At 49.8% G+C, this 20,167-nt stretch overlaps 1 protein-coding gene across 2 annotated transcripts in view; it reads left to right on the forward strand.

Moving 5' to 3' along the window:
- Window positions 1-4,354, forward strand: part of RHOA (ras homolog family member A) — a 64,341-nt gene extending 59,987 nt beyond the window's left edge. For both annotated transcript variants that reach the window (XM_073352704.1, XM_073352705.1), the window contains 2 exons: window positions 1,300-1,430; window positions 3,084-4,354. In XM_073352704.1, the coding sequence (XP_073208805.1) occupies window positions 1,300-1,430; window positions 3,084-3,257 (305 nt within the window). In that variant the 3' untranslated portion in view covers window positions 3,258-4,354. The remainder of the gene's footprint in view (window positions 1-1,299; window positions 1,431-3,083) is intronic.
- The last annotated feature ends 15,813 nt before the right edge of the window (window positions 4,355-20,167 follow it).

Below are 20,167 nucleotides of genomic sequence, written 5' to 3' on the forward strand. Positions count from 1 at the left end.
GGCACACTGCTGACTCATATCCAGCTTCTCGTCCACTGTCACCCCTAGGTCCTTTTCTGCAGAACTGCTGCCTAGCCATTCGGTCCCTAGTCTGTAGCTGTGCATTGGGTTCTTCCGTCCTAAGTGCAGGACCCTGCACTTATCCTTATTGAACCTCATCAGATTTCTTTTGGCCCAATCCTCCAATTTGTCTAGGTCCTTCTGTATCCTATCCCTCCCCTCCAGCATATCTACCACTCCTCCCAGTTTAGTTGCACTGAGCTAAAACAGCAAGCTTGATGGGACAGTCTTGAAAGATACTACTTTCATCTGTCTGTCTCATTGAATATACCAGGTTTGTGTAGGGTAAGAGCTTTGCTCCTAACACTGTAGCCTGCTGTTTGGCCTTTCTGTGTGCCAGGGGTTTTCCCCCAAATGCCTGGCTGTTAAGCTATGTTTGAGTTTTGTTGAGGTGGATGTGATGCCATCTCTACTTCCCGTGCTCTAATGCACAGGTTTCCTAGCCTTCACTCACGGTGCAGTTGAACAAGTTTATGAAAGGATTGCTCTACCCGCTATTGGGGTTGCTTATGGGGAATAGCATTTCCTTGATAGTTGTGGCAAAGGAGACTAAATTCTCCTTGAGCATGTATGGGTTGTGCTCTGGAGACCATGGTGGGACAGGTTTGTTTGAGCTACACTTGAGGTTTGGTGTAGGAATTTCCTCTGCTGTGGTGTTGAAGTCTTCTTCTCTCAAAGCTTCTCTCAAAGTCAACAATTCAAACATTTGTCAGACCATTCCCTCTGTGTGGCTGCACACAGCAATCATGAAATATCTGTTTCATTTGGACCGTCTCAACGCTGAGACAGACAGATTACCAGTCTTACCTTCATGTGCACCAAAAGTCTAAAACTTGTGGGTAGGTTTGGTCTCAGAGAAATGATTATTTAAGACCTGTGGACATGCAGAGTATAGATCCTGACTTTCTGGATATGAATGGGGCTTGGAGAAATGGACATGCTAGTGACCAGAAAGATGGAAATCAGAGACAATTTCAAACAGGAATTTGGGAAGATCACAGACAGGCCCTGGCTTCAGAATGTTTGTGTATTTGGTGGTAGTTGCAACAGGAGGGAGGAAATGTGATGTTTAGTGGTTTATATCTCACCAGAAGCTGAATGAAATGTCATGGGATAAAGTAGCATAGTTCCAGTCAGAAAGCAGAGATGATCTTAAAAAGAAAACCACCCCAAACACTTTTCTTTAGCCTTGTATGTGGATTACGAGACGCTTCTGCTTTTTTCTCCCCCTCCCTCCAGAAAACATCCCAGAGAAGTGGACCCCAGAGGTGAAACATTTCTGCCCCAATGTGCCTATCATACTGGTAGGAAACAAGAAGGACTTAAGAAATGATGAGCACACACGACGGGAGCTGGCCAAAATGAAGCAGGCAAGTTTCTTTCTGCCCTTCTTACAATAAAACATGACAGTTTTTTTGTAATATGGCTAACAAGCACATTAACTCAGTGTCTGCACTGATTGGCAGCTTTCCCTGGACACCATCCCCACAGCACCACAGTCTGGAACAAAGCCACTTGTCTCTTCATCCTTCTCTAGTGTAGTTTGGCTCCACTAGGTAGAGGAAGAAGCGTTAGATTCCTTTAACGCATTCCGTCTCCTCCACCCCTCTTCTCTGTGCTCCTGTTTTCTTGCTAAGCTGATCTAGAGCCGGTCACCCTGGGTGTGTTTTGACTCAGCCCTGCAATGAAGTATCAGGAACAAGGTGATGATCTGTGGGAAATAGCTAAGTGGAGCTTGTATTGAAATTGGAAAATGTTCAGAGCAATATAGATCTTGGAGAACGGGCTGGAAATGACAGTTATTCAGGACAAAAAATTGAAAGCCTCTTTTAGATGAAAAATAAACACAATATCTGTTACTTAAGTGTTATGGTTGCATAGTTTAAATCAGAACTAAGTTGTTAAATACAGACGTTGAAGGGCCAAACAATGCTCAGTTGCAGTTGGATATTTTCTTTAGTAGCCTCTTATGAAGGATTTTGTCAGAGGCACCAAATAATGCTTTCCTAACCTTGGGGCTTCCCAGCAGAAAAGGTCACTCTCAAAGAAATGAAGAATTTCTCTCTCATCAGTTAGACTATTGGTAGATGAAGGCCCCAAATTGGAGGAGTAGTTCTAGAAGAGTTGGGAGGTCAGTGATAAGGCAAAATCAACACAAAGCACATGCGCAACAAAATAGATGCTTAGATTACCATGTAAGATACCATTTATCCAGTACTCAGAGTACACTCTCCCACAAAGAAACCATTGCACTGGACATGGTTTTAAATATTAACAACTCAAACAGCCTTGCTTTGGTTTGTTCATGAGTAAAGACAAAATGTGGTTCATTTTGAAACAATCCCCAACAGTAGCATACCAGGTCTAGTAAAAGTAGTCATCCTTCAGCATGAGAATACCCTGCCCAAATAGGCAAACTTGACTGTCCTGGCATAATGTTTCTTTTAAACAAAAAGTGACAAGGCAATTTTTGTAGCTGTTAATAATGCTGTGGGGGTTGGTACTGCTATGGTAATGACTTGTAAAATTGCTTTTACTTCCCAAGTATCATTGTCACTGGTTCCATGACTTTTAAATTGCCAATGGCAACAGTTTGTTTGGCAACATATATTCTTCTGAAGCGTTTGCAACACAAATATTGAAGCTTTTATACTATGGCATGAGAATTGGACGCTGAATAAATGGACTATAAATAATTGACACTGACCCAAACTGGGCTATCATTTTCATTGTCCAAAACGTAAATAAATGAAGTGATGAGGTAAATGAGATTTTAAAAATTCTTCAGTAATGTGAGGTGTTGATATGTTACAACCTGTGGGAAGGAAAAAATTTTTTTAACATTATTCTTAATTAAACTGGGTTTTAATCCAGAAAATAAGCTAGCATTTTAGATTCGAGATGGGATCTAAACAGAGTATGTATTTTGCACTTCTGGCAAACCTGGAAGGTGATGAAAGGAATGATCTATTCAGGTACATTGTTGGACCCTATTAATTTGCTTTTACTATTGTATTGCACAGGAGCCGGTCAAACCTGAAGAAGGCAGAGACATGGCAAACCGCATTGGTGCATTCGGGTACATGGAGTGCTCTGCAAAGACCAAAGACGGCGTGAGGGAGGTTTTTGAAATGGCCACTAGAGCTGCTTTGCAAGCCCGGCGTGGCAAGAAAAAATCTGGCTGCCTTCTCTTGTAAAGCATGGCCAAGGGAAGACGGCTCAGACAGCACCCTGCACTTGATTAATTTTGAAGTGCTGTTTATTAATCTTAGTGTATGATTACTGGCCTTTTTCATTTATCTATAATAATTTACTTAAGAGATTTAAAAATCATCTTGCTACCAATATTTAGAAGCCAACTATGATTTTTATAACAGTCTGCATCAAATTCATCTGTGCACACAAGTAACATCAGCATTCCTTTAATAAATGTCTGCACATGCAGTATGTGCCAGGCGCTAATTGAAGACAATTCTCCAACTTGCTTCTTTCTAGAAAGAGGGAAAAGCTGGTAACACTGAGAATTGGGCTGTAACTACTTTATAACTAGTGTCCCATTCAAATGGGTACAAGAGCTACATGGCTGTATGTGGAGTCCAGAATAACGCCAGTGCTTTCACATTTTAGGGAGATTTCATTTTTCATGGCTGCGTAGGGTGTAAAACCATAGTTTGAAACTGTGACCACCCTGAAATAAGAGTCCCATCAAAAAAGTGACAGTCCTGTAGTTTCATGTTGGTTACCTTTTAGTTACCATGTAATTAGTGCCACTTAAATGTATGGTACCAAAAATAAATCTATATGCCCCAGCCGCAATGTAGTATTTTTTGTATAATTGGATTTCCTAATACTCTTAAACTTGTAATCCCTGCATAAGGTGTTCTGGGTTTGTTTGTTTTTAAGAAAGTTTATTTGAAAATAAAGTCCCGTTGAAAGCAGCTGATTCATCTCCCACCTCCCTGTTTGTTTGTAAGTGTCTGACCCATTTGTATGGTATAATTTCTAATATCTGCACCCAGGAAGAGGATTTTTTCTGTGATCTTCCGGCACCTGCCTTAGGAGCCAGGGAAAGGCAGCCTGTTCACACTCAAGGCAACTGAACATTTCAGAAGCTTTAAGTTAACCTGCTGGACTCAGCTCAAGGCTATAAAAATGCCAGTTCTCTATGTATTGCTTGGTTACCACCTGGTGGCCAAACTCCCATCTGTGAACTTCTTGCTGATCTGCAGCCAGCTAAACTCTTCTGTATTATTTCCTTTTTCCAACTACTAATAGAATAAAGGCAGTTTTCTAAGCTCCCGGTATCCTGGTATTTGTGTTCCTCTTTGCACAGTATTTGTTATGCAGGTGCCCTGAGGCCCTGCATTTTACAGGCTCAGACAAAAATCTCATTTTGATAGAACTATGTTAGAAATTCACCCGGCACGTCCAGGCACTTGAATACTTTTAGCAGCAATGGATTCCATGCTGGTGCCTGCAGCAAATTCAGAGAGTGGCAGAACCCAACCATTGAATTCCAGCATCTTTTCCCTGCTCTCCAGTGCCCAAAAATGAACTCTTTCCCCTTGAGGAATCTCTTGTGAAAGACCCTTCAAACTAGACCATCAGCTCCCAGACACTTGGCTGCTGCAACAGTTGAAGTTGACTTGCTGAGCCATGTTTCCCTGGTTGGTAATGGTATGTGTGAGCTGTGTGCCCTGTGCCACAAAGGAGAGTGGATACAGAACTTGTGCCATGCTCTTTGTATTCCTATATGGACATGAGAGAGGTGGTATGTTAAAACTGAACTCTAACCCAGTGTTAACAGGCATTTTAAACCTTTAAAGTGTAAAAATCTCATTGAAAGAGCAAAACCCAAAGCAGAATGCAAACTTTAAACAATGCTAACAGCACTCGTGGTGGTTTTATGAAAAATATATTGATAATGAGAATCAAAAATAACCAATTTTTTGTGTGGATTGTCTCATTTTTTCATTGTACCCCTCTTGCAACAAACCTAAAACACGTCTGGGCCTGGCCTTTGGCCATATTGCTGCTCCTCATGTGAGGATGCCTAGATATCAGTTATACTGTGAGAGTATTTGTTGATGGAGCATTGTATAACTTTTCTCTGATGGAAAACAGGCACCAAGTTAAACCTGCCGAACTCTAATTTGAGACAGACCGACTCTAACTCCTTCACCATCCATCCCTGTAGCCTAAGGAAAAGTTTCCTAAGCCAGGATAGAGGAGAGCAGGAGTTCAAATCTAATCTTTTAGTGCTGTTTAAATTCCCATGCAATTTAGTAAAGCAATAACCCCCCATGTAGAAGACAGGGAAGACAGCCTGACAGCAATTCTGGGTAAAATAATGGAAGAATTAATTTGTCTTTATTTTTAACCTCTAATTCTTTGTTGATAATGCCGGTCAGCTTGGTTTCATGGAAGATAAGGCTTGTCAAAGAAATCTTTTGTTCTTTTTGATAGAATTACAGATCTGATTGATAAGGGCAACTGCGATGATACAAAAAGAAAAGGAGTACTTGTGGCACCTTAGAGACTAACCAATTTATTTGAGCATGAGCTTTCGTGAGCTACAGCTCACTTCATCAGATGCGATGATACAATATACTTGGGTTTCTCCAAGGCATTTGACTTGGTACCACATAACACTTTGATTTAAAAAACTTGTATTTTTGGAATTAACAAGGCATTAAAAACTGGCTCTCAGCTCTCAAAATGACAGGTTTCAGCTCTCAAAATGTAGTTAGTAATGGGGGGTATCAATAAGTGGAGCTTTTTCTAGCAGAATTCTGTAGGGATTAGTTCAATACTATTTAATTTTTATTAAAGATCTAGATGCTGATTGTGACTGAATGCACCCATGTATTCACACCCTACAGACCACTTTGTACAAAATGCTCTTTGTACAAAATATGCCTTGTGAGGTATCATTTGAAAACTAATAACTCGCTGATCAATAATGTGGTGAAATGTGTATAACAACATAAAGCTATGAACATATGCTGAAATTATGACTGAAATGTGTTTACGAGACAAGTCTGGGAAGGAGGTAAACCTGTTCCTCAAGGACTAGCTGTTGCCTCAAGCCAGGTGTCATCAAAGTTGATTGGTAATCACTAGTCAAGTGGCTGTTCTTCATCAATGGCAGGAGTAGGAACAGCTCAATCTGCATTTTAGCAAACACCAACAGGGAATCTCCATCATGAGGCTCCACATCTCTGCCATCACAGTGAAAAGGAACTTAAATAGGGTGACCCTCAGGAAAATGCATTTCGAAGCGTGGCTGGACTATAAAAGTGAGGAGCAAAAATGCCCTAGGTATTTTCTTTCTCTCCTTATTGCTCTCCCCTTCTCTCTCTTTCATCTAAGAAAACACAGGAACCAGCCTTTGGATTTTGGAAGGGGTTTTGATGTGAGAATTTTGTCTGCCCTGTTGCTGGGAATATGTGGTGAGGATTTTAACCTTGAACCAAGTCTAGTTACATTTTAGCTGCTAGAATGTGTTTTAGCTTTATTTCATTTTGTAACCATTTCTGACTTGCAAAAAGAAAAGGAGTACTAGTGGCACCTTAGAGACTAACCAATTTATGCAATTCATCAGATGCATCCGATGAAGTGAGCTGTAGCTCACGAAAGCTTATGCTCAAATAAATTGGTTAGTCTCTAAGGTGCCACTAGTACTCCTTTTCTTTTTGCGAATACAGACTAACGCGGCTGCTACTCTGAAACCTGTCATTTCTGACTTGAATACCTTATTTATACTTATTAAAAATCTCTCTTGTTGTAGTTTAAATAAACTTACTTAAGCCAGTGCTATCTTTAAACTGAAACTGTTGGGGTTACTCTAGTTAAAGTAGCAAACTCTTTTGTATATTATCATAGAATATCAGGGTTGGAGGGGACCTTAGGAGGTCATCTAGTCCAACGCCCTGGTCAAAGCAGGACCAACATGAAGTAAATCATCCCAGCCAGGGCTTTGTCAAGCCTGATCTTTAAAAACCTCAAAGGAAGGAGATTTCACCACCTCCCTAGGTATTTTATGCTGGAAATGGCCCACCTTGATTATCATGCACATTGTAGGTGGTCACTTTGGATAAGTTATTACCAGCAGGAGATTGAGTTTGTGTGTGTGTGGTTTTTGGAGGGGGGTGAGGGGGTGAGAGAACCTGGATTTGTGCAGGAAATGGTCCTCCTTGATTATCATACACATTGTGAAGAGAGTGGTCACTTTGGATGGGCTATTACCAGCAGGAGAGTGAGTTTGTGTGGGGGGCGGGGAGGGGGCGGAGGGTGAGAAAACCTGGATTTGTGCTGGAAATGGCCCAACTTGATGATCGCTTTAGATAAGCTATTACCAGCAGGACAGTGGGGTGGGAGGGGGTATTGTTTCATGGTCTCTGTGTGTATATAATGTCTTCTGCAGTTTCCACTGTATGCATCCAATGAAGTGAGCTGTAGCTCACGAAAGCTCATGCTCAAATAAATTGGTTAGTCTCTAAGGTGCCACAAGTACTCCTTTTTGCAAAGACAGACTAACACAGCTGTTACTCTGAAACCTCCCTAGGTAATGCATTCCTGTGTTTCACCACCCTCCTAGTGGAAAAAGTTTTTCCTAATCTGCAACCTAAACCTCCCCCACTGCAATTTGAGATCATTACTCCGTGTTCTGTCATCTGCTACCACTGAGAACAGTCTAGATCCATCCTCTTTGGAACCCTCTTTCAGGTAGTTGAGAGTAGATATCAAATCCCCCCCTCATTCTTCTCTTCTGCAGACTAAATAATCCCAGTTTCCTCAGCCTCTCCTCATAAATCAGGTGCTCCAACCTTCTAATAATTTTGGTTGCCCTCTGCTGGATTCTTTCCAATTTTTCCGCATCATTCTTGTAGTGTGGGGCCCAAAACTGGACACAGTATTCCAGATGAGGCCTCACCAATGCCAAATAGAGGGGAATAATCATGTTCCTCAATCTGTTGGCAATGGCCTTACTTATACAGGCCAAAATGCTGTTAGCCTTCTTGGCAACAAGGGCACACTGCTGACTCATATCCAGCTTCTCATCCACTGTAACCCCTTGGTCCTTTTCTGCAGAACTGCTGCCTAGTCCCATGGTCCCTAGTCTGTAGCAGTGCATGGGATTCTTCCGTCCTAAATGCGGGACCCTGCACTTGTCCTTGTTGAACCTCATCAGATTTCTTTTGGCCCAATCCTCCAATTTGTCTAGGTCCCTCTGTATCCTATCCCCACCCTCCAGTGTATTTACCATTCCTCCCAGTTTAGTTCATCTGCAAACTTGCTGAGGATGCAATCCACGCCATCCTTCAGATCATTAATGAAGATATTGAACTGACCAATCTTTGGGGGGCACTCTGCTTGATACCGTCTGACAACTAGACATGGAACCATTGATCACCCCTTACAGGGCAATGGCCCTATAATATCTGAATAGGCCAGGAGAGGGCTGGGCTATGCAGAACGCATGTTTTGGAGATTATTCGGGACTGGGAGTGTGGTGGGGTCACCACTATGCAAGTATTAATCCCAGATGGGACATGAGCTCGGGAGGATCAGTAATCTGAAGTTGTACAGAGAATCCTCTGTCTAAATGACTGGTGGTGGGTCTTGCTCATATGCTCAGTGTCTCACTGACTGCCAGAGTTGGCGTTGGGAAGGAATTTTTCCCCAGGCACAATTCAGGCTCCTGAGGTCAGAAATGTTTTATTCTAACTGAAGTGTCTGGACTCAGTACAGGGGTAACTGGTGACATGTAATAGTCTGTGACAAACAGAAAACCAGACTAGATGAGCTAATGGTCTTTTCTGGCTTTCAGTTCTATGAAACTATAAGGGGTGCGAGTTTTTCTGTTACAGGACCATAAGTGCCATGGAAAATCACTAAGGGGCTTTGGAAAGCCTCACTCTGAAAATAGCCCCAGTTAATACAAACCCTCCTACTTCAAGATGTAAACCTGTCTCTCTAACAGGATTCATAATCATGACTGTGAGCAGGACAATCACCTCAGAGCACGTGGGGTAGAGTCTTCACCTCATGTCTTGAGTTCTACAACCAAAAGTTCCTTTTCTGTGCCTCTCTGCTCCCTCACCACACCCCACTCAGAGTGGCTGTCCTTGGTCAGAGAGGACCCAGGGTTCAGAGGTGCATCAGTGTGAGTTCACCTCCCACTGGGGGAAGAAGGCACCTAGTTACTCCACCATCTGAGCACTTGCTCTGGCTGACCACCCCGCCAGCCGCAATTTCTCTCTACTGGCCACCTCACCAGCCACTCGTTACTCTGGTGCTGTTCCTCACTGCTGGCTGCCCTGCCAGCTGTTCTCGTCAGCTGCCTGTCAGTCACCTTTTGCTGCCACCTGCCTCTTTGCTGTGACCTCTTGAGATCGGTTTCTTACTGATTTTCAGCTCTTAGGAGGCTGGACAGAAATGTTGTCCCACCACAAGTGATTCCAGATGTTAGTAAAGCACTTATTATTTAACATAACAAAAGACTCCTCATGGAAACTGTTTAGCTCTATCTTTGAACAGTGGGGAGGAACAGGTTAAAACAGACTAAGGACCCCTAGGGAGAGTCCACATCTCATAGATTCATAGATATTTAGGTCAGAAGGGACCATTATGATCATCTAGTCTGACCTCCTGCACAATGCAGGCCACAGAATTTCACCCACCACTCCTAAAAAAGACCTCACACCTATATCTGTGTTATTGAAGTCCTCAAATTGTAGTTTGAAGACCTCAAGGAGCAGAGAATCCTCCAGCAAGTGACCCGTGCCCCATGCTACAGAGGAAGGTGAAAAACCTCCAGGGCCTTCCAATCTGCCCTGGAGGAAAATTCCTTCCCGACCCCAAATATGGCGATCAGCTAAACCCTGAGCATATGGGCAAGATTCATCAGCCAGATACTACAGAAAATTCTTTCCCGGGTAACTTGGATCTTACCCCATCTAAAAACCCATCACAGGCCATTGGGCCTATTTACCATGAATATTTAATTACCAAAACCATGTTATCCCATCATACCATCTCCTCCATAAACTTATCGAGTTTAATCTTAAAGCAAGATAGATCTTTTGCCCCCACTACTTCCCTCGGAAGGCTATTCCAAAACTTCACTCCTCTGATGGTTAGAAACCTTCGTCTAATTTCTAATCTAAATTTCCTAGTGGCCAGTTTATATCCATTTGTTCTTGTGTCCACATTGGTACTGAGTTTAAATAATTCCTCTCCCTCTCTGGTATTTATCCCTCTGATATATTTATAGAGAGCAATCATATCTCCCCTTAACCTTCTTTTAGTTAGGCTAAACAAGCCAAGCTCCCTGAGTCTCCTTTCATAAGACAAGTTTTCCATTCCTCGGATCATCCTAGTAGCCCTTCTCTGTACCTGTTCCAGTTTGAATTCATCCTTCTTAAGGATGGGAGACCAGAACTGCACACACTATTCCAGGTGAGGTCTCACCAGTGCCTTATATAACGGTACTAAAACCTCCTTATCCCTACTGGAAATACCTCTCCTGATGCATCCCAAGACGACATTAGCTTTTTTCACAGCCATATCACATTGGCAGCTCATAGTCATCCTATGATCAACCAATACTCCAAGGTCCTTTTCCTCCTCCGTTACTTCTAGTTGATGCATCCCTAGCTTATAACTAAAATTCTTGTTATTAATCCCTAAATGCATGACCTTACACTTCTCACTATTAAATTTCATCCTATTCCTATTACTCCAGTTTACAAGGTCATCCAGATCCTCCTGTAGGGTATCCCTGTCCTTCTCTAAATTAGCAATACCTCCCAGCTTTGTATCATCTGCAAACTTAACATCTCCTGGCTGGGGTGCCTGTCCTCACCCCTCTCTGCTTTCACAGGGGTCTGGTATTTGAGCCCCTGGCTTAATGAGGTCCTCAGAGCCCCCTACATCCCAACCCCCTGCCCTAGCCCAGAGCCCTCTCCTACCCTCCAAATCCCTCATCCCTGGCCCTACGTCACAGCCCTCACTCCCCCAGCACCCAAATCCACTGCCTCAGCCCAGAGCCCCCTCTTGCACTCTGAAGCCCTCATTTCCGGCATCACCCCCAGAGCCTGCACCCCCAGCTAGAATCCTCACCCACTCCCGTGAGAAACGGGGAGGAGTGGAGTGAGCAGGGGTGGGGCCTCAGAGGAGGGGCATGGCAAGGGCCAGGGCAAGGATGTTCAGTTTTGTGCGAGTAGAAAGTTGGCAACCCTCCCCTCTCCCCAGCTAGCTGTCAGAGGAGAGTTCGCTCAGACCCTGCGTACATGCACATAGGCATGAGTCCTTGAAGTCCACTTGAAGAATCTTTGAGATCATTTGTCTGTCCTCTCACTGAGGGCTACATTCACAAAATGCCTACCTGTTTAGGCCTCCACGTCCAACATTTGGGCCCCGTAACAGTCACAACTCCCCTGCTCAGCTGCTCCCTAACCCTGGAGGTAGCTACGTCCCCATGGTACTTGTTTTCCACTGGTCGGCAGGCATGAAACTGCCTAAACCCTGGCACTGCCCACAGCCAACAAGCTGCTTCGAGCCCTGGCTCATGCCTTAGCCCCAGCCAGATTCTCCAGCTAGGTGATCCCCTGCCTCTCTTGCCAGTGGGGCCTGGTCTGGTAGACGTGCTGTGAACCCATACAGTGCGTGGGGTCCCAGAATCCCCCATGGTCTAGTGGTTACAGCACTCACCTGGCAGGTGGGCAATGTGGGTTTGCATCCTCACGCTACCTACTTTGGAGCAGGGACTTGCAGCCTTCTTGGGTCACCCATGTTTTGGGGGCGTGGCCTGATCCCTGGGCATTCTGGGGTGCAGCTTTCTCTGTCTGTCTCTCCCACTTCGAATAAATACTTCAATATTGCTGAAGCAGGGACTCAAATCTCTCTCCCCACAGCCTGAGTAAGTGCCATGCCACGGGGCTAACGCATCAGCATCTTGCCCATGCGCACACTCTCCTTCGCTCTGCCCCAAGGAATACTAAACTATTTAGACAAAGCTTTAACAGGCACCACAGAATGCCCTGCAGCCTGGTGGTCAGGGTATTCCCAGAAGTTGGGAGGCCCAGGTTCAAGTCCCTGTTCCAGATCAGGCAATGTAGGGGGTTGAAAACAAATCTCCCACTTCCCAGGTGCGTGCCCTGGGATACTGGCTGGAATGAGGTCAGGTCTCTCTCTCTGGTGTTTCATGAGAAAGGGCTGAGCCTGCTTAAGTGCAATTCACTCCTGACGTTTTTCGGTGGCTCCCCGCTCAGCATGCTGGTTTCTGAGGATCCCTTTCTTAGGTGCTTGTGTCTCCCCATGCAATGCAGGGTGTGCTCAGGCACCTGACTTATGGCTGAGAATTCCAGTGAGGGACAGGATGCCGAAGAGTTACAGACTGTAACACCAGTGCCCCATGCTGACTCTAGTTTGCAGTTCCCGCAGTGATGAATGGCCATAGCAAAGCCAGCAGGGAAATGAAAGTGACTGTATTCCATGCAGGATCTGAATGGTGGCAGTAAATAAGGCAGGGGGCCACACATTCAGTGCTACGCATTCCTTGACCCCGCCCAGACTGTGCACTGGATGAGACACAAATCCCGCAGCAATAGGATGTGCAATCCTGTAGCCATCATCATCAGCTTATCACAAAGAATATGCCCCCAAGGGATCTGTGCAGACAACCTTAAAATCTGGCATTTCTTAACTTTAAAGCATTGGACTTTGCAAACTGAGCTGTTTCTTGTGCCCCAGTGTTTGTGTGTAATTACACAGAGCTCTCTCACAGCTGCTCTGTGGTTTGCGCATTGGCCTGCTAAACCCAGGGTTGTGAGTTCAATCCTTGAGGAGGCCTGAAGGGTTCATGTTTAGTTATTCCACCTGGAAGCAGGCAGGGCACACCCTGACTGTTTTGTAGAAGCAATGCACACATTGCTCTATCCAAGGACAAGGGCTAGATATGAACCATGAGAACTTGATTAAGGGACAGTGACTGTGGGAAGCTTTCTTAGCCTGGGCTCAAGGCCTGAGAACCAGGATTGTAGTAGATAAAAGATGGTAAATAAGTATATTAATCAATGTCATACATTCCTTTGTGTATCTTTTTGCGGTAGAAGTGTGTAATGCATAGGGGGGAGAAATATAATAAAAGGAGAAGGTGGAAGGCGGGGGGCAGAACAGCCCATCTCAGCTGACCAGCCTGCTTGCTTGCATAAAACTGTGTTCTGTCTCATCATTGAACTGCCACAACTGGCGCCCAAACGTGGGGCCCTCAGCACTCACCTCGCCCGGCAAGGGTTTCAGACGCGTCACTCATCCGCTTCGTGGATCCCGGTGAGTATTTTTCATTGTGGTAAGTATGGGAAGCTCCCTCTCTGCTTTGCAAGTGCAACACCGCAATGAGCTGCAGTATTTACTGTGTAAGGCTCAGCATGACTGCCCCGCTCGAGCACTTACTCTCCTGCTACAGGAGGTGCATGCCCAGTGCCCGTGGTATCCTGAAGCCGGAAGCCTTAAGCTAGCGGACTGGGAGCGATTGGGCCAGACATTGCACGAAGAGCCTCGGGCGCCCGTGCAGGCTTTACATGCCTGGCACCTCTGTCGCGATGCGATACTGCGTGTCGCCTCGGATAGGCCCTCTCTGACGAGGCTGGTGATCTCGCCACGCCCGTCGGCTCCTGTAGCCATCCCCGTTGCAGCTATCCCCCCTTCTACCGATGCAACACAGCGTGTCGCTTCGGAAAGACCCTCTCCCACACCCACAGCCCCCCCTCTCCCTGCTTCTGAGCAGATGCGGATGAGGGTCATCTGCATCTGCTCAGAAGCTTTCGCTGGTGTAACAAATGGTTCACGCAGCGAAAGCTCGCTCAGATCTTACAGCGGAGGAGCTGGCTGATCTGGTCTCAGTTTGACCTGGCAGAATGATGACCAGGGCAACCCTGCGGGCACCTGGACCACTTTGCCATACTCGGTGGTTAGAAAGGTAAAGAAAGCAATTCGTGAGTTTGGCCTGACTAGCACCTTTGTACGTGGTCTCATTGAAGGGATAGGTACTGGGTACTCCCTAATCCCTGAGGATTGGAAAACGCTGTTGCGCATGATGTTATCACCCAATCAGTATGTTATTTGGATTAGTGAGTATCGGCAGATGGCGGAATGCCAAGCCCAGGTACATAGAGAGCAAGGTATCGTTTATAAGCATTTGGCAGGGGAGGGCCCGTTTGCTACTATTGAGATGCAGTCTCAACTCCCTCAGGCCGTCTTCCCCATTATTTCCACCTGTGCCCAGCATGCTTTCAAGAAGGTCCTGGATTCAGGCAAGCCTACCAAAAGCTTTGTCAGTATCCGTCAGGGTGCCTCAGAGTCCTTTTTGGATTTTACCAACAGATTGCATGAGGCTATCCTCCGACAGGTGGATAACACTGAGGCAGCTCACGAGCTCCTGTTAAAATTGGCAGTTGAAAACGCAAATGAGGATTGCCGCCGTGCTCTCCAGGTGGCGCAAGCCTCTGGTATTTTAGAGCTCTCAGACATGCTGCGGGCGTGCCAGAACATAGGCACACAAGCCCACAAGGCTGGAGTTCTGGCTGCCGTCCTGAGAAAAACCGGGAAGGAGGGGAAGCGTTGTTACCGCTGTGGTAAGGAGGGTCACTTTCAGCGGGAGTGCCGCTCATCGAAGGCACCAGCCCGACCCTCAAAGAAGTGCCCCAAGTGTGGGAAGGGTTATCACTGGGCTAATCAGTGTCGTAGCAGGTTGGGAAACCGTGCGACAGGTCCCCCCTGAACCCAGGGCCAAACGGGGGTGTTTCCCACTCAGACAACCGCTCCTCTGCCTTAAAATCCGTAGACTCTATGAGGGCGGCAACTGCTGGAAGTGCAGGGCTTGATTTGATCATGCAGGAGGAAACCAACTTTCGGCTGCCAGGGGAGGTCTGCGCCATACCTACATAGGTATCGGGACCTCTCCCTGCCGGCTTTGTGGGTCTTGTTCTCCCTCGCTCACATGCTGGGAAACAGGGCTTTTTTGTCATTCCAGGCGTCATTGATGCTGATTACACTGGCATTATTAAGGTTCAAGTGTGGACTCATCTTCCACAGTCGCTCCCGCGTGGACGGTCAATTGCACAATTGATTTTAGTCCCCTATCAGGTGCCAGCTGCCGAGGATCGAACTCGGGGCGGAGGCGGCTTTGGATCGACGTTGTCTCACTCACCGTCTCACAGCGCGTCTTCTCCACTTGTTCCTCTGACAATGTCAGTCCGCCCCTCGAAACCTCAGTTAACACTTCTCTTAAATGATGTTCCTTTTACAGGGCTGGTGGACACTGGAGCTGACGTTACGGTGATTCGTGATCTGGAGTGGCGGTCAGTTGGCCTACGGTTCCTTCTAAAGAATTGTGGGGGATCAGGGGTAGTAAACCCGGGGGCTTTGTGGCGTCCTTCCGGGAGTTCTGGTTGGCCTGGAGAGGGCAGCGGCATGCCTTTCCCTCGGCGCGGCGGTGGTGGGACTTAGGGAAGGTGCACGCCCGGCTCTTCTGCCGCGACTACACCCGGGGCGCCAGCCGACAGAGGGATGCAGCGATGGGGCAGCTGGAACGGGAGGTCTTCGAGCTGGAGAGGCGTCTGACCGCCAGCCCTGAGGATCCATTCCTCTGCGGAGCGTGCCGGGAGAAGCGGGAGGAGCTCCGGGCCCTCGAGGACCATCGGACCCGGGGCGCTTTTGTTCGATCCCGCATCCGCCTCCTTCGGGAGATGGATCGCGGCTCCCGCTTCTTCTATGCCCTGGAGAAAAAGAGGGGGGCCAAGAAGCACATCACTTGCCTCCTCGCAGAGGACGGCAGCCCCCTCACGGATCCGGTGGAGATGTGCGGGAGGGCCAGGGCCTTCTACGCAGACCTTTTCTCCCCGGGTCCGACCGATCCTAACGCTTGCAGAGTGCTCTGGGACGAACTCCCGACAGTCAGCGCGGGCGACCGAGACCGGCTAGAGCTGCCTCTCACTCTGGCCGAGTTCTCGGAAGCCCTCCGCCGCATGCCCACCAATAAATCTCCGGGCATGGATGGGCTGACCGTGGAGTTCTACCGCGCGTTCTGGGACGTCCTCGGCCCAGACTTAGTTACTGTCTGGGCCGAGTATTTGCAGGGCGGGGTCCTCCCTCTTTCGTGCGGGCGAGCTGTGCTCGCCTTATTGCCAAAGAAGGGGGACCTCCGTGATTTACGGAATTGGCGTCCCGTCTCGCTCCTCAGCACGGACTACAAGGTCGTAGTGAAAGCCATCTCGCTGCGGCTGGGGTCCGTGCTGGCGGACGTGATCCACCCAGACCAGACCTACACCGTCCCGGGCCGCACCATCTTCGACAACCTCTATCTGGTCCGGGACCTTTTGGAACTCGGGTGTAGGGACGGTCTGTCGTTCGCCCTCCTGTCCCTGGATCAGGAGAAGGCGTTCGACAGGGTGGATCACGGGTATCTCCTGGGCACTCTGCGAGCGTTTGGCTTGGGTCCCCAGTTTGTGGGCTTTCTCCAGGTGCTGTACGCCTCCGTGGAGTGTCTGGTCAGGCTCAACTGGACCCTGACCGAACCGGTCAGCTTCGGGCGGGGAGTACGGCAGGGGTGCCCCCTCTCAGGCCAGCTGTATGCTCTGGCGATCGAGCCCTTCCTCTGTCTCCTCCGCAGGAGGTTGACGGGGATGGCGCTACGGGAGCCGGAGCTGCGGCTGGTCCTGTCGGCATACGCCGACGATGTACTCCTCGTGGTCCAGGACCCGGGCGACTTGGCGCGGGTGGAGGCTTGCCAGGCTGTGTACTCGGCAGCCTCCTCTGCCCGGGTCAACTGGATCAAGAGCTCTGGCTTGGTGGTAGGGGACTGGCGGCAGGCGAGCTCCCTCCCACCCGCGCTTCAAGCCATCCGGTGGAGCGTGGGTCCACTGCTCTATCTCGGCGTTTACCTTTCTGCCACGCATCCATCTCCGCCGGAGAACTGGCACGGTTTAGAGGGCAGGGTGGTAGAGCGGCTCCGGAGATGGACAGGACTGCTCCGGTGTCTGTCCTTTCGAGGGCGGGCACTGGTGCTCAACCAACTGGTCCTGTCCATGCTCTGGTACTGGCTCAACACCCTGGTTCCGGCCCCGGATTTCCTGGCCAACCTCCAGAAATTGATTCTGGAGTTCTTCTGGTCAGGACTGCTCTGGGTCTCTGCAGGGGTTCTCCATCTGCCCCTGGAGGAGGGAGGGCAGGGCCTGAAGTGTCTCCGCACTCAGGTCCATGTCTTCCGCCTCCAGGCCCTGCAGAGGCTCCTTTATGGTGCAGGTAGTCCGGCGTGGAGCGCATTAGTGGACGCCTTCCTGCGCCGCCTCCGAGGGCTCCGATATGACCGGCAGCTCCTTTATCTCCACCCGAGGGGTCTTCCCTCCGGACCTGGAAACTGTTCGCAGCGACCAGGTCCGTGGCGGCCTCCGTGGGGGCAGACCTCCTCGCGGAGCCCCTGCTACACAACCCCCAGCTCCGTGTGCAGGCGGCGGAGTCCCCCTCGGTGCGCCAGAGATTGGTCCTGGCAGAAGTCACCAAAGTCAGAGACCTCCTGTACTATGACCGGGGAGACTGGTTGGATTTCCCTGATGCTCGCTCAGCGCATGGGGCTCTCCAGACCTCATGCTGCCCTGCACGTACTTCAGGAGGTGAGGGCCGCTTTGCCGCCCGCTGCTCAGGTTTACCTCGACCAGGTCCTGTGAGAGGGCGCGCCCCGCCCACCCTCCACCCCAGGTCCTCCGGACCTTTTCATCGGGCCCCTGCCCCGTGGACCCGACCGACCCCCCCACCCCCGCCCCTTCACCGTGAGCCGGCTGCGCAAGCTGCAGCCGGTCCGGTTCCAGACCACGCCAAAACGACATCTCTACACGCTCGTGCTCCACACCCTTCATGTCCTCACCCTCGCGTCCCGCCCTGACACAAAGTGGCAGGACCTCCTGCCACCTCTAGAGGGTGAGGAGCCCCGGTGGGCCAGCCTCTATTCCACCTTAGTCCCGAGGCCCACCGGGGATATCAGTTGGCGGCTCCTTCACGGGGCCGTGAGCACGGGCGTGTACTTGGCGCGGTTCACCCCAATCCCGGACACCTGCCCCTTTTGCAGCGTGAGGGAAACCCTAGCGCACGTCTATCTGGAGTGTGCCAGGTTGCAGCCCCTATTCCGGATCCTCACGAATATTTTGTTAAGGTTTTGGTTGCACTTTCCCCCTCACCTCCTTATCTAAGCACTCCGTATCCGTGGCCCCACAAAGTCACAGGACCTCCTGATCAACCTCCTCCTGGCCCTGGCTAAAGTGGCCTTCTATAAAACCAGTGTGAGGAGGTTGGCCGGTGGAGTCTCCTGGGACTGTGGGCAGGGGCACAAGCGCATGGGAGGTGGCATGGGTGCATGGAGCGAGGGGCTAAGCAGGCTGGAGGTAGGACAGGGAAGCCATGGAGCTAGCTTCAGAGGCTGGGGCGGGGCAAACAAACAAAAGCTGCTGCAGGAACAGGGCAGGGCAGGCAAACAAACTGAAGCTTCTAAGGGGGGCTGGGGCAAAAGGCTGCAAGGAGCAAATGGGGCAGATAGCAAGAGGCAAAGCTGTGGGGTGTGCAGTCCAAATGGGGGGGAGGCACGTACTTGCACAAAAGAGTCCTTGTTTGGGCTGGCTGCTGCTTCTGGCCCAAGTGATGGTTGCACTTTTCTCCTCACCTCCTTATCTACGCACTCCCTGTCCGTGGCCCCACTAAGTCGTGGGACCTCCTGGTCAACCTCCTCCTGGCCCTGGCTAAAGCGGCCATCTATAAAACCAGGGTGAGGAGGTTGGCCGAGGGAGTCTCCTGCGACTGCGGGGCCTATTTCCGATCCTCTGTCCGTTCGCGCCTCCGAGCGGAGTTCCTCTGGGCGGCGTCCACCGACTCCCTTGACGCCTTTGAGGAGCGGTGGGCGCTGTCCTGGGTTCTCTGCTCGGTGTCCCCGTCCGGTTCCCTTCGTTTGACCCTTTGACCGCACTCCTGTCCCTGTTTTTCATTAGTTGTCCCCCGTAATTAGTTGGCTCTCCAGGCCCTGTGGATCTCCCCCTTAGGCTGGGGTGGGCTCCTTTCATAGTGGACGAGCTCCGCCCGCCCACTTCCTGGATCCCAATAGACCAGACTCCTGTACCCCACTAGTCTGGAGGGAGGAGGGAGACTGCTGCTCCTGCTGCTGCGGGGCCTTGGGCCCTTACTGCTGCCGCCATTGCCCCTGCTCCAGCTGCTCCCCTGGCCGGGCTGGACGCCATCTCCCCTACCTGGTTGCTGGCCAGCTGCTGGACCCCCCCACCCTTGGGTGCTGCTGCTACTGTTCCAACTACAGCCCCTCGGGGGGGGGGCTGCTGGCCCGCTCCCCGGGGGGGGGGAAGTGAGGGACCCCTACCCCAGCCGTTGCCGCTACCGCTGCTGTGAATAATACCACTAACACCACCTGTGAGGGGTCCACCGGGCTGCTGCCTGGAGCTGCTGCCTGAGAGCTGCCGGCCCCCGAAGGAGGAGGGGACGAGACCATCTGCTGCTGGGGGAGCACACAAGGACTCTGTAGACCACTGTGGAGGGGGCCAGAAAGCTGAGTAACTTTCGGACTGTGCTCTTGTGGTGGGGGTTTTGACTGTGTTCGTCGGGACACGGGGTGTGGTGTGGAGCCTGCCCCCTAGTCCATCAGTGTGTCCCCCCACCACCACCACCATCGGCGCTGCCCCCTCCACCACCCCCAGTGGACACTCACCATCTGCCTCAAGCTCCTGCTTCTGGGACTCTGCTGCTTGCTCGGCCTGCTGCCCCCTTTCACCACCTTTGGGGCCTGCAGCAACAGCCAGCCCACACTGACTTTTTTTGCAAGCGCACGTGGGTGCACGTGCTCCCCGCCCCATCCTGGACTGACCCCCTACAGCACTCCCCAGCTTTGTCCCTGGCTCCCTGCCCCACTTTTCCCCTTGCAGCCTTTTTGCCCTTCCCCTTTACCCCAGCACCTCGCTGGCTTCAGTTTGTTTGCCTGCCCCACCCTTTTCCCTCTGCAGCCTTTGCTTGTTTGCCCCGCCCTTGCCTCTAAAGTCAGCCCCTAGGTTCC

Source organism: Lepidochelys kempii, chromosome 7 (genome assembly GCF_965140265.1).
Source record: "Lepidochelys kempii isolate rLepKem1 chromosome 7, rLepKem1.hap2, whole genome shotgun sequence".
NCBI classification, from domain to species: domain Eukaryota; kingdom Metazoa; phylum Chordata; order Testudines; family Cheloniidae; genus Lepidochelys; species Lepidochelys kempii.